Source organism: Anomalospiza imberbis, chromosome Z (assembly GCF_031753505.1).
Source record: "Anomalospiza imberbis isolate Cuckoo-Finch-1a 21T00152 chromosome Z, ASM3175350v1, whole genome shotgun sequence".
NCBI classification, from domain to species: domain Eukaryota; kingdom Metazoa; phylum Chordata; class Aves; order Passeriformes; family Viduidae; genus Anomalospiza; species Anomalospiza imberbis.
Genome location: NC_089721.1, coordinates 12106383 through 12118674, shown reverse-complemented (window position 1 = coordinate 12118674; position 12292 = coordinate 12106383). Strand labels below are relative to the sequence as shown.

Here is a 12292-nt window from a genome sequence, read left to right as displayed (position 1 = left end):
TTCAATTAATACGATGATCATTTAGTTAATGTTAGATTATAACAAACTATAAAAATTAAAAAGGACAGGTTGTTCTGCCTTAATTCTTAAAAATAAACTCTTAATCTAAAATGCATGTTGTGTCCTTTCCTGGCTCACTTTCCTATTGCCTGGATTTGGCTCTCAAGAGACATCAGGTGAAAGAAGTATTATGCAGAGAGACTTGGGAAGAATTTTTACCTTAGTCCTACAAAAGACTTACCACAAGTAATACAATGTGAAGACAAAAGGTTCATATGCATGTTGTGCACATACACAACATTCTGTTAGGACAACATAGATATAACCACAGAAAAACTGATATAGAATTCCCTATTAAAACACAAAAATTAATTTAAGAGTATTAATTGGTATTAATACCAATTAACATGGTTTTCAGGACAACAAAACAAAACAACGATAACAACAAAAAAAATCCCAACCAAACAAACCAAAAAATAGACTCCTTTCTGGTTGTTTTCTTTGATTAGAATCTAGAATTCATCTGGTGATACATGTCAGTGGTATTCATCTTCATAAAAAATTTTAGGGCAATGAGAAATTGTAGTCTGTAGATGAATAAAGACTGTGAAGAATTAAATGCTAAGACATAGTCTGCAAATATTCAGATACAACAAGAGCACAGTCATGTGTAACCTTGGCTCGTTTAAGCAAAGTTTGCTTTTATTCAAATGCAATTGTACATATATAATGAAGAAATGTAAACCATACCTGTGAATCAAGGTTGTGAAATGATTTGGAAGTAAAAATCAAGTTATAAGCAGCTTTACAATTAGGTAAGTACCATGATGAGATACTATGATAATTAGGATTATCAGCTTGTAACTCTAAATTTTTGGAGTTTTACCCTTAAAGAATTTTCATATAGTTACAAAGTTTCTGAATAAAAGCTTTTTGCTTATGGGGATTAGTTTAATAGTCAGGAGTCTGCACTTCCAAAACAGGAAGAGATGACAATTGCAGAAAATACTGAAACCCCCTGGATGCAATCAGTAGAGATACGGCCAGATGAAGAATGACTTGCAATTTTCATCACTACATGTGGCAGACAAGTGCATGCTCTGTAGAATTCCAGTGCCAGATTTTCTGCCGTGTTGGAAAGGTTGGAGAGATAACAGAAATAGCTATAAAATAATTGCTACATGGGGAGGAAAAAGAAAAAAAAGCACCCTTAATTGAGATTTAAAATTTTGAGTCTTTTAAAATCATTACATTATTTATGTTATAATTCCAGTTATGTTATAATTCCAGTGGTGTCAATACCTTTTGGGTATAAAACAATGGAGATAAAAAGGCTTTGACCCTGTGTGCAAAGGTAAAAATAAAAGCAATAGAACCTGAAGCCTGAGGAACTTAGAAAACAGTAAGATGCAGATTTTAATAGTAAGCAAACCTAAGCAAGTACCACTACAAAAACTTTGTAGTATTCTTTGTCTTGTCAACAGCTCTCAAACAACTGAAAGACACATTTTAGCCAAAATGTTACTTTAGTATAGCTCCAGCTCTTGATCTCAATATAGCAGCAAATATTTCAAATGTGATGTAACACACAGAACAGCAATCAAAGGATGTCAGAAGTGAATTGGAAGGTATATAAAGAAGTTGTTTGTCACTATGTCGATGTCCATCCCAATGTACAGGGTAAGAACAACTGTACTAGAACTTATTCACACCATAAATTTATCCTACTTCTTCAATGTAGACCTCAAAGCATGAAAATTCCACTTTCACTGTTAGAAAGTGCCTTCTAACAAATGTTTCTTGCCTTTAAGCATGTTAGTTATTGCCTCTTCACTATGGAAAAGAAGGGGGGAAAATATAAATTATCCCTTTTTTCACTACCAGAGACTTAGGTATTAATTTTGTTCTACCCCAATCTTAACAGATTTCCCTAAACCACCACTATTTGTTCAATATATTCAGGGATTTATGTTTTCTAGACCTCATTCTCACTATTCTCCTTTGGGTACTCTCCAGCTGGCATTGGCCCTGCTGTAGCCTTCTCAGTACTAAGAGAAAGGATTATTTCACTTGACTTTTGGGCTATATTTTTGAATAAAATGTTAAAAAGATAAGTGGTGCAAATTTAATCTTGACATATCTTAAATGGTAAGGAGCTTCTTTTGTAATATGCATGTTCCTTAATGCACAAACCACAAAAGAATTCATTTGTATAATCATCCATGTTGGGATTATCAGTATTTTGCCGTTTAAGTAATGGAGGAACTTAACAGGTTTAAAATGCACCATTGTTCATATTTATATTGACAAGTTGGTCTAAGCATCCATGGAGAAATATTTATCCATAATTTTTTGAGTTGTGTGCTAGTAAGGAGAAAAACTGTCAAGGCTTGGTAGTTTCACTTTGATTTCCATGTGAGATATGGAAGGGTCCATCCTAAAGTTACCAACTCCCCTTTTCCTGTCTATCATAAGGACAGAATTCCAGACACCCAATAAGCTAAAAAAGCTCTTTGAATAGCTTCTTGCAATTTTCAGTCTTGCCATTAAACTTTAGTAAATATTTGTCATTGTTCTGTGTTTTGAACCACTATTTTTTCAGTGTGGTTATCATTTCCTTTACTTGACAAGATCCCAATCTCTTGCAGGTGTGAACTTAAATAAATTCTACAGAAAACAAGGGGATTCTTCTCAGCTGTAATTGATTTTAACAGAACTTTGAATGTTTTTTTTCCCACTGTTCTCCTTTTCCTTGGATTTTCTTGGGTTTGTCTCCATGCAGCTGGGGATAATTCTTTTTTGGTAGATTTTAATCCACTAGTAATACTTAAAAAAAAAAAATACATCAAAAACATCATGGCATCCAAACCCTGACTTAATTTGGTTGTGTAGAATAATTTCTCTCAAAATCAACCCTCAGAGCAGTGGTTGTTATTTTTTGGTTGTGGCTTCTGCAGGAAATATGAATTCAGTGCAGCACACATGTATACCAGCTCAGTCATGTAAGTGTGGCTTCTGTGCCTGGTGCACAGCACCATCAGTTTTTGAGGCTACACCAGTCTGTTGAGGGTGTAGCTTCTGTGCAGTTTTGCAGACTGCCACTTTTCTAATCTGAGCTTGCTAGAAAAAGTCCAGACTTTTGCAACTTATATTAAAAATGTATTTTAAGATGTTCAGAGACTTGTACCTCTCTTTATAAAGGCCAAAATATATTTTTGTCTCTCATCCCTTCCCTTAAAACTCTTTCTCTGAGCAAAAAAATCTCAGCAAGACTACATCAGTGCTCATATGAAAATCTGCAGCTGGTCTTTTAAGCAAATTGTGGAATTAAATTATAATTTACTTTTAAAACACAAGTATTAATATTCTGGATGAACTGTGCTGTTTTTGTGTCTAGTTCATGTCTTGGCAAAGACATTTTCATGGTCTTGTACAGGGAGAACATCTTTAAATGCAGAGTCTCCTTCTCTCTAATGTGCTAAGATAATGCAACAAAAATATCTGAGAGTGGGTTCATCAAAATATACTTTCTCTGGGGTGTGTGCAGTACTGATATCTCACCCGAAAACTTCATCAAACACAGCAACATTCCTTCCTCAGGTGTTTGCTTGATAAATTCAATCTGTTCTTCTATATTTCAGATCCTAAAAATGAAGGATTGAAACAGATGATACCTCCATCACACACTGCTGTGCCACCTCCTCCACCAGCCTTTCACCCATCCCTGCAGGTGCCAGCAGCTCCCAGTCTGCCTTCCAGAAACATCAAGCCCAGCTCTGAAACAAGGTGGGTGAACATAAGCCACAAGATCTTTATTTTCTCACCTTTCTCTGCCTACCACTTTCCTCCTGCCACAGCAGGCGAAGGCTGCATGAATTCCAGGTTGCTAAGAGAGGGGTGTCTCACACTACTTTCCTTATCGTGCCCTGTACCTGGCCTGCTTAGAATTAGCTTTTTATATTAGTTTGTACCCTCCATCTATTCAGTTGTTTCCCTGAATTGACTTGTGTATAACAACAATTTTTTTTTCCTTTGTTGGTGAGGGTAGGGAGAAAGGAACAGACTGTTTTTTTTTATTCCAGAACAATCCAAAAACTTTAAACACTGATAGAAAATCAGTTGTCTCAATAGCTTAAGGTTTCCCCTGAATTTTTCTGGGCAAAGAGGGTGAGGAGGGTTAGGTCTATGAGCCAATACCCCAGGAAGCAGCTTTGCAAGCTGGAGGAACTGAGCTCAGCACTGGTTGTGAAACTGCACCAAGGCCACGTCATGGCCTTGTGTGATAACCCTGAGAAGTCTCTGTTGATATATGGCTCCTTTCTTTGCCCTTCTTTGAAGAGCTGCGCACAGAAGCAGACCCTCTGCTGACAGAGTTATAAGTACTTGAGTCCAGCATCAAAACTGACCAGAATCAAGCTGAGCCTGAATAATAAGCTGCTCTCTGGCCAGCAGGTACTGCAAAGAGCATCAAAACAGCAGGCAGGGAGAGCTAGGGAGGCATGTCCAGCTCAGCGCTGTGTGACAGCATCAGTCCTGCCTCACAGCCACAGTACCTGCAGCAGCCATGCTGGGTATCCTCCTCTTTATCAAGGCATAGGAGCCAAGTTTGACATCAAACACCTGTGAAATGTACCTCCAGATGCCCTGTCTGCTCTCCCATTCCCGTGTGCCCTGTAAATTCTCCTCTTTGCTGAAAATTTATGCCTGGGTGCTGACACCTTTACTTTCACCTGTCTCCCTGCTTTCCCCATCAAGCCAGTTTTAGAGCATCCCATTCTACTTTCAAGTCCTTTTTTGATTACACTTTTTTGACGATAACTGTCAGCCCTTGTTTTCTTTCTGCTGTTACAAAGCATTATAAAGTTAAAAGTCCCTGATATTATTAGTTATATTCTCAATTCCATTTCCTGTTTCTCTCATTTGTACAACATTTTAAATCTAAGAACTCTGGTGGCATTTTACCTGGTCAAACCTTTACATCATTGTTTCCCTTGTCCCTTGTTTAGACTTTAAGCTCAACAAGTCAGTCTCAGAGCTATATTTAGCATTGAGAAAAAGTCTGACATTGTACTTTTGCACTGTAAGAAGCCTGCACCTGCAAAAATTGTTAAAAAGCCCAACAGATTCTTTCCATTCAAGAAGCCCATCTGCTTATGATATTTTTCATACCATGCTCTGCGTGCCTTTGTCTCACTTTGATGTTTTTTTTTACTCTGAATCAAGGTGGCCCCACCTGAAACACTGAGTCACAGTCAGAGAGAACAATTTAGAAAATCTTTTGTGTACTTAAGTAGGATATAGGGCTCAGTAGACTGTTCAGCCTTTGTATAAAATAGATAATTAAAAGCACCAGAAAAATGGTTAATGAAAATGTAATCATAAAACCATCTTCATAGGTTTCACGTCTACTTTTTCATACTTACAGAAACCTAGAAAATGAAGAAAATTATGATGATGTTGAATTTGTTTCAAAGGGTAAGATGCAAACATTTTATACATTTTAATTAATGGCTACTGTGAGAAGCTGTAAGCATGTTGTATTTATAAGATAAACAAAAGTTTATTGTATTCAAGAGTGATTTGTGTAAGTAATTACACTGGTTCTGCCGCTTTATGGGTGAAGATTGTTGTCTCATAACATTAATGGATCTACTGTTCTGTGATTAATGAGACAGACTCTCATAAACTGCTTTCAATTTCTTTCCTCCCCCCTCCCTTGCCCTCTTTTTCTTTTTTTTTTTCTTCTTTTTTATCTTTCTTTTTGTTTTTTCTTGGTTAGAAATATGCTGGGACCATAAATCATCAGATCTTCAAACCTAAAACAAAATGAATGCTGCTCTTTCAGAGTTGGCGTTGTGTGGTCTGGTGAAGGAGGCACTGTTTTATACTTTATTAAAAAAAAAAAAAAAAAAGACTGGTTGACTGTGCTTTTACTGTCACTTTGTGGTCTGAGGCAGTGAGAGGCAGTGAGTTGTACCAGGAGCAGCAGACAAGCAGATTGCGACACAAAGAATTTCAATCTGCCTTCTGCTCCCTCCTTGGTGGCACTTGGACTGTGCCAGGCACACTGTGCATCATTTAGTGTGCTAGCCATCCACGACTCACAGAACTGCAGGCTGTGCAGCTGGAACAGAGCTTTCCTTACCTACCTGCCTGGAGAGGAAGGAGGAATCAGGAGATTCACAGAATATCTTTTCCTGCTGCCCAGGGCAGAGGCTGGCTTAGGAAAAGAGCTTTTTGCCTACTTGTTCAGCTGTTGAGCTGGTGTAAGCAATTTCTTTGAGGTCTCTTTGGATTTATTAGGTTTTTGACAATTACTTTTTCATATAAATAGTGATTTTGTAAACAAATAGCATAGGTAAATTCACTATCATTGAAGATGTTTTAAAACAAATTTTCCACTTTTAAAATACATAGTGAAATATGCTGTTTGTAGATGTTTTTAGTTTGCAATGTTTTACAAAAGCAATCTAGAAAATCTGAATTTTGCATTCATACCTTCATCAAAAAACAGGAGCCTGCATAATAAAAATTTCTAGTTAGTATCACTGATGTTGTTGGCAGTTTTAAATGGCTAATGCTAGAAGGAATTGTTTTCTGTACAAGAAAAAAAATAAATATGCTGGTTTTATTTTTTTATTCCTGTAGGTCATGGAAATACACAGAGGGTAAGTACTATCCAGCAATATAAACTTATCCATTTTAGCAAAAACTTACAAATTTAGTAACTTTTGAAACTTCTTCAACAAATTAGACAATTACTTGAAGATTTAATCCAGTGTATCCACAGTAAGTTGTAGAAGCAATTATTTGTTGTGAAGGATAGAAATAAAATCAGAGAAGCAGAGTAAACTGGAACAAATTATCAAAGCTGGCTAGACACCAAAAATTGATTTAAAAAAAGAAACTGGAAAACTACATCTTACATTACCACTGACATTTCAGTTCATTGGAATTTTCAGAAATAATAGAAATAATGGCCCTGTTCCATTCTGGTAATAGAATATTTCAGTTAATATTTCAGTTAATCACAGATTTTTATCAATATGTTTAAGCACCTGGCTATATGAGGACTAAAACAATCTCTTAGACCCTAATCTGAATCCCATTTAGATCCTTAGCATTCCAGTTTAAATAGGGCTAACCCAGACATAATGGCAGTGCAATCATGGCAGTGCAGTCATCAGCAATGACAGACTTTACAGGACACACTTTGCAATTAAAACATCCATTTTGGATTAAGCAATGTGCTTGGATGATTTTAAAAATACAAGGCTTCATAGGTATGATATATTTTTTTTATTTGTAAAAGAAATATCAGAAATAAAGAATAGTGCATTTGAATAATGCAGTGACTTGTTTTGGGAAGAATAAAGGTATTTGCATTTTGCTATAAAAGTTTTTTATGTAGTTTGTATGAAGCTTATATAGCAGACCAAGTTTCTTCATGTCTTTCCAATTGTACTTAGACCATTGAAAATGGATTATTTTTTATAGGGTCAAGAAAGTGATGGAGAGATGTATGAAGACATTAATGACATCAGGTAGTAATTCTAAGCTCTATAATTTACTGTATCTTTATTACTATCTTTTCTAATAGGTCTATTTCATCTGGCACAAAAGTGCCATTCTGCTGCAGTCCCTGCCAGGGATTAGTCTTCATTCATTTCACCTGCAGAAAGTCTGGCTGTTCACAGGTTCTTTCCCAGTTAGACCTGCCATGCCTTGGCTTTGCAAAAGTCCTGCAATTAAATAATATAGTAACTGTGACTGAAGTAACAGAATTCTGATTTCTGATCTAAGGAGTATGTCTAAACCACTGGTTGGAATTACAGCATACAAGGAAAAATAAGCTCAGCCCCAAGGTACTATGGTCCCAGGTAGATCTTTTGTTGTGGTTTTTATTTACTGCTTTTCAAATAAATGTTCTTAGAACTCCTATGAGAGGCTGGATTGACAATTTTCATTGACTGAGTCAACTAGTATAGCTACAGAGACAGAATACAAGCTCTGCTTTTTCTTCTTCCATTTAGACCTTTCCTTTGATGACTCACTCGGCCCCAGTAATGTCTAAATCTATGGGATTTATTGTATTACAATCGCCAACGAAAAACTCCAATTCCCTCTGAATAAGTAATTGATGTAGAATATTTCAGATATACAACAATTTTCAGCAAAAAAATATTGTTGAAATCCCTTTGATTTAGAGTCCAAGTGATCCTCATTTCAGACTTTTTTTTTAGCAATTTGAGCCTACCTGTTTAGCAAAAGTATTGGGGGAGAAAAAAGGGAGTTTCACTTGATCAGTTTCATAGTGTTTCTAAAAGACAGGTCTTCCAGCCAAATGGCAGAGCTGGAGATGTAGGCCTAATTCTGTCCCAATTTCCCAAACCCCAGTACCTTCCAGTACACAAGGCACAGCAGGTAATGTACCCTAGTGTGAAGAAATGAGTGCAGAAGTTTGACTAATTGAGTAGACTGCTGGAATAGGTTGCAATCAATTTTAAAAACACAATCCAGTGGCAGCTCAGGCCTCAGTTCAGCCTGCATCAACCAGTGGTGGCCTGGGTAAATATTTAACAGCTGCATCCAGTACAACACCTAGACTGCTGCCAGTTCACAAGCATGCTCCATAAAATTAGCTCAGAGACATTTGGACACACACATGTGGAGGCGGACAACCTTGTCTGGTGTGTTGTCCTCATGAGGGCAGACACTGTAACTTACAAATGTAGTAAAGGTCTGCTTAATCTATTTGTTGCAGCTGCATTATGGTATAGAATCTGTAGCTTTGATTTCACTTGGAGAAGTCTTTTTTCATCACCTGCAATTTTTTGTCAGCCTTGGGTATGGTAGCTCTAACGAAGATTTTCTTCACACATTCTATCCTGGCAATGCACTTTCAGATCATCAAGGGGAAAAGAGAAGTGGGACAAAGAAGATAAGAGAAGAATGGGCCAAATGAAGAAAGAACAAAAGGAAAAAGAAAAGAAAGAGCAAGAACTCAGGAAAAAGTTCAAAGTAAGCTTTTTATTTGGTAATGTGGACAAAGGTATGCAAGCAGCATTATTTAGCATTGTCCAGTTCAAAATACACTTTTCACCTGGCTACGAAACTATTTGTTACGGTAGGTAGTTCAAACACCTGCATAAATTCTGAAAAAAGTTTAAGCTACATTTTTTTTTGTTTGGCATATGTTTGAATGCAAGCTCTGCACTGATGGATGGTAAAGACTGTGTGTTTACAGTTTTCATTAAATTACTTTCTCACCTTCTTTCTATGTAAGAAAGCCTTAAAATCATCTGTTTTCACTTTTCTGTTTCTAATAATTTACTTCATTAGAATAGCATCAAAAGCCCTTAATAAAATTGGGAACTATATCCCATACACATAGTGTTATTTGCTTCGGTGTAGTCAGATACAAAAGTATTTAGCCCTTTAAAGATTTCAAAATTGTATTGCAACACATTGCCCTTGACTTGGTAGAAAGGGATTTACAGTAAATTCCAGGCCAAATGAGGAGGAGGAAAATAAGACTTGTATAGAAGAGCAACATTCATTCTCTGGTGCTAAATGATGAGACAGTTCTTTCTGGTTTAAATAATTTTTGCATAGCTGGTGGTCAGCATTCTGTCACAGTTTACAAGTCTGCCAGTCAGTTTTTCTTAACTAATATCTATTCACAATTCTCCATTCTGCTACTTTCAGTGTCACTGTACACAGTGGGCAGCTGTGTTTTTCTTCCTATTAAGCTCTGTACACATAAAGCCATAGTGATTCACATCATGGCCTTGGTCTGCTGTGGAGAGCCTGACATGAACTATGAAGCAAATATTAAAGGTACACATAATAATAGTGAGTTAGCTAGTGTTTATTAGGTGCCAAGTCTATTTTTTACACCAGTCACAAGAAGTGCAGGCATTAGTGCACAGAAAGCTTTTAGCTTATAGACTGTGCTCCTGCAGCCATTAAGGTATTTTATTATTCTTAAATAAATATATTTTAATGCACATTTTCTTTCCCATTTATTGGCCTCTTATACAGGATAGATATTCCTGAGTTAGAATAGGCAAGAGCAATATGCCTCTGAAATATATATCTTAAAGTCACAAACACAGAATCCTAAAATGGCTTCTTCATAACATCATGTAAAGACCTCACAAAGTGAATCCTGAACATCGGTAAACAGCATGATCATCTTTTGTGAGTACTTGCAAGATCATTTATAGAGTAGAATAATAAACACAAAGCATGATGTGACAGACCCATTAACATTAATGTTAATGAATATTTACTCATATGACTTGTGTCAGGAATACTGTGACCAGTAGGATCAGGGATTGTCTGATTGTTCCCCTGTACTTGGCACTGGTGAGGCTGCACCTCGAATCCCATGTCCAGTTTTGGGCCTGTCATTCCAAGAAAGACACTGAGAGGCTGGAGTGAATCCAGAGAAGGGCAGCAGAGCTGGGGAAGGGTCTGGAGCACAAGTGCTGTGAGGAGCAGCTGAAGGATCTGGGGCTGTTTAATCTGGAGAAAAGGTGGTTCAGGGGGGACCTTCTCACTCTCTACAACTGCCTGACAGGGAGTTTTAGCCAGGTGGGCATCAGTCTCTTCTCCCAAGTAACAATGTATAGGAAAAGAGGAAATGGCCTCAAATCGTTACAGGGAATATTTAGTTTAAATATTAGGAAAAATTTCTTCATGGGTTGAAGAAATTTCTTCATTTCTTCATGGGTTGCAAAGGATTGGAAGAGGTACCCAGTGAAGTGGTAGAATCACTCTCCATGGAGGCATTTAGAATATCTGTAGATGTGGTGCTTAGGGACATGGTTTAGTTGAACTTGGCAGTGTTTCGTTAATGGGAGAGCTCAGTGATCTGAGAGGTCTTTTCCAACCTAAAAGATTCTATGATTCTATGAGTAGTACTCCTGGAAATAAATGGAGACACCCATTGGAATGAAATGCATCTGTTCTGTGAACTCATAAAAGGTGTCATAGTCTAGTTTGTTGATTTTAATCTTAGTATTTCTGTGATTTTGCCAGTCAGTTCTTCAATTGCTCTATTGCCATGTCATTCCCCTCTCTTTTAAACTCTGATTTTTAATTTAAGCTGGATAATTGGAGCAAGAGGAAGCCTTTCTGTTTATTTGCCCACACTATTTCAAATGTCAATGAAACAAATAACCATCATTATCATTATTTTTACTCTTTTTCTGAATACCTAGGAAAGAACTCAATTTTTCCACATCTGTGATATCTTCTGTTTCTCCTTCAGTTAACAGGCCCCATTGAAGTCCTTCATCAGGCACGAGCTTGCATTGACCACAAGGGAGGAAGAAATGAACTGACTGTCAAACAGGGCGATAAGGTTGAAATCATTCGCCTCACAGACAACCCAGAAGGAAAGTGGCTGGGCAGGATAAAAGGATGCTGTGAGTTTTCTTTCTTCACTGTACTCCTGAATGTTTTCACTGCATGACAGCAAATGTGAGCATTACACCAAGGACTAGCCCTACCATATCTGAGTCACTGGCCACCAAAGTAAATAATTATCCCAAGTCACCCTTCCATCCTCAGATGGCATACGAGGCACAGTTCATAGCAGGGAGTTATTGCACAACATAACATAACACCTATAGGCACTGGAATAAGTTAGGCATAGTATGCTGGGACCTTCACTGACATATTGAGGGTTAATTCCCCATCAGCAGCCTTCAAATGGCATCAGAACTCAGCTCCCTGCAAGTAAAAAGTATCGTGTTTTTTCATCTCTTTGTATTAAACATAACAAGGGTATTCTTAAAATAGAATTAGAGAATATAAGGGTCTGTTTTAGGTGTTCTTCTTGTTCCTATTCCTATGGAAATTTTCTTACTGACTTCTAGGTTTTATTTTCTCTGAAATCCAAGATGTTTCTCCTATTAAGGTGTAAGTATCATCAGTGGATCTTTGAGTATAAAGAGGTGGATGATCTGGCTCTTGGGTTATAAAAATTTGATCCATAAATTCAAAGAGAATTATTAAAAGCATTTGCTTGATCTTTAGGGGAACTAAAATGCCAATAAAATTAGTAAGACAGTTCACACATGTAGAACAGAGCTGTACAAAACTGTAGATGATACCAGCTGAGCATCTTGTAGTGATAGATATATACAGATAGTAAAGAACTGAGTGTCTTCCATACAAAGCGAATCTGAGAGAGCTGGGCCTGCTGAAAGGAAAATTAGGGGGTATCTTATAATTGTTCATAACTACCTGCTGGGAGGATGTAAAGAAAATGGAGCCAGGC

General features: G+C 37.1%; 1 protein-coding gene across 1 annotated transcript in view; it reads left to right on the top strand.

The window, feature by feature from the left end:
* Positions 1 to 12292, top strand: part of FYB1 (FYN binding protein 1) — a 44631-nt gene that overhangs the window by 16629 nt on the left and 15710 nt on the right. Inside the window, exons 3-8 of the mRNA XM_068177047.1 lie at positions 3642 to 3786; positions 5426 to 5475; positions 6649 to 6668; positions 7498 to 7544; positions 8907 to 9021; positions 11279 to 11435. Coding sequence (XP_068033148.1) covers positions 3642 to 3786; positions 5426 to 5475; positions 6649 to 6668; positions 7498 to 7544; positions 8907 to 9021; positions 11279 to 11435 — 534 coding nt within the window. The remainder of the gene's footprint in view (positions 1 to 3641; positions 3787 to 5425; positions 5476 to 6648; positions 6669 to 7497; positions 7545 to 8906; positions 9022 to 11278; positions 11436 to 12292) is intronic.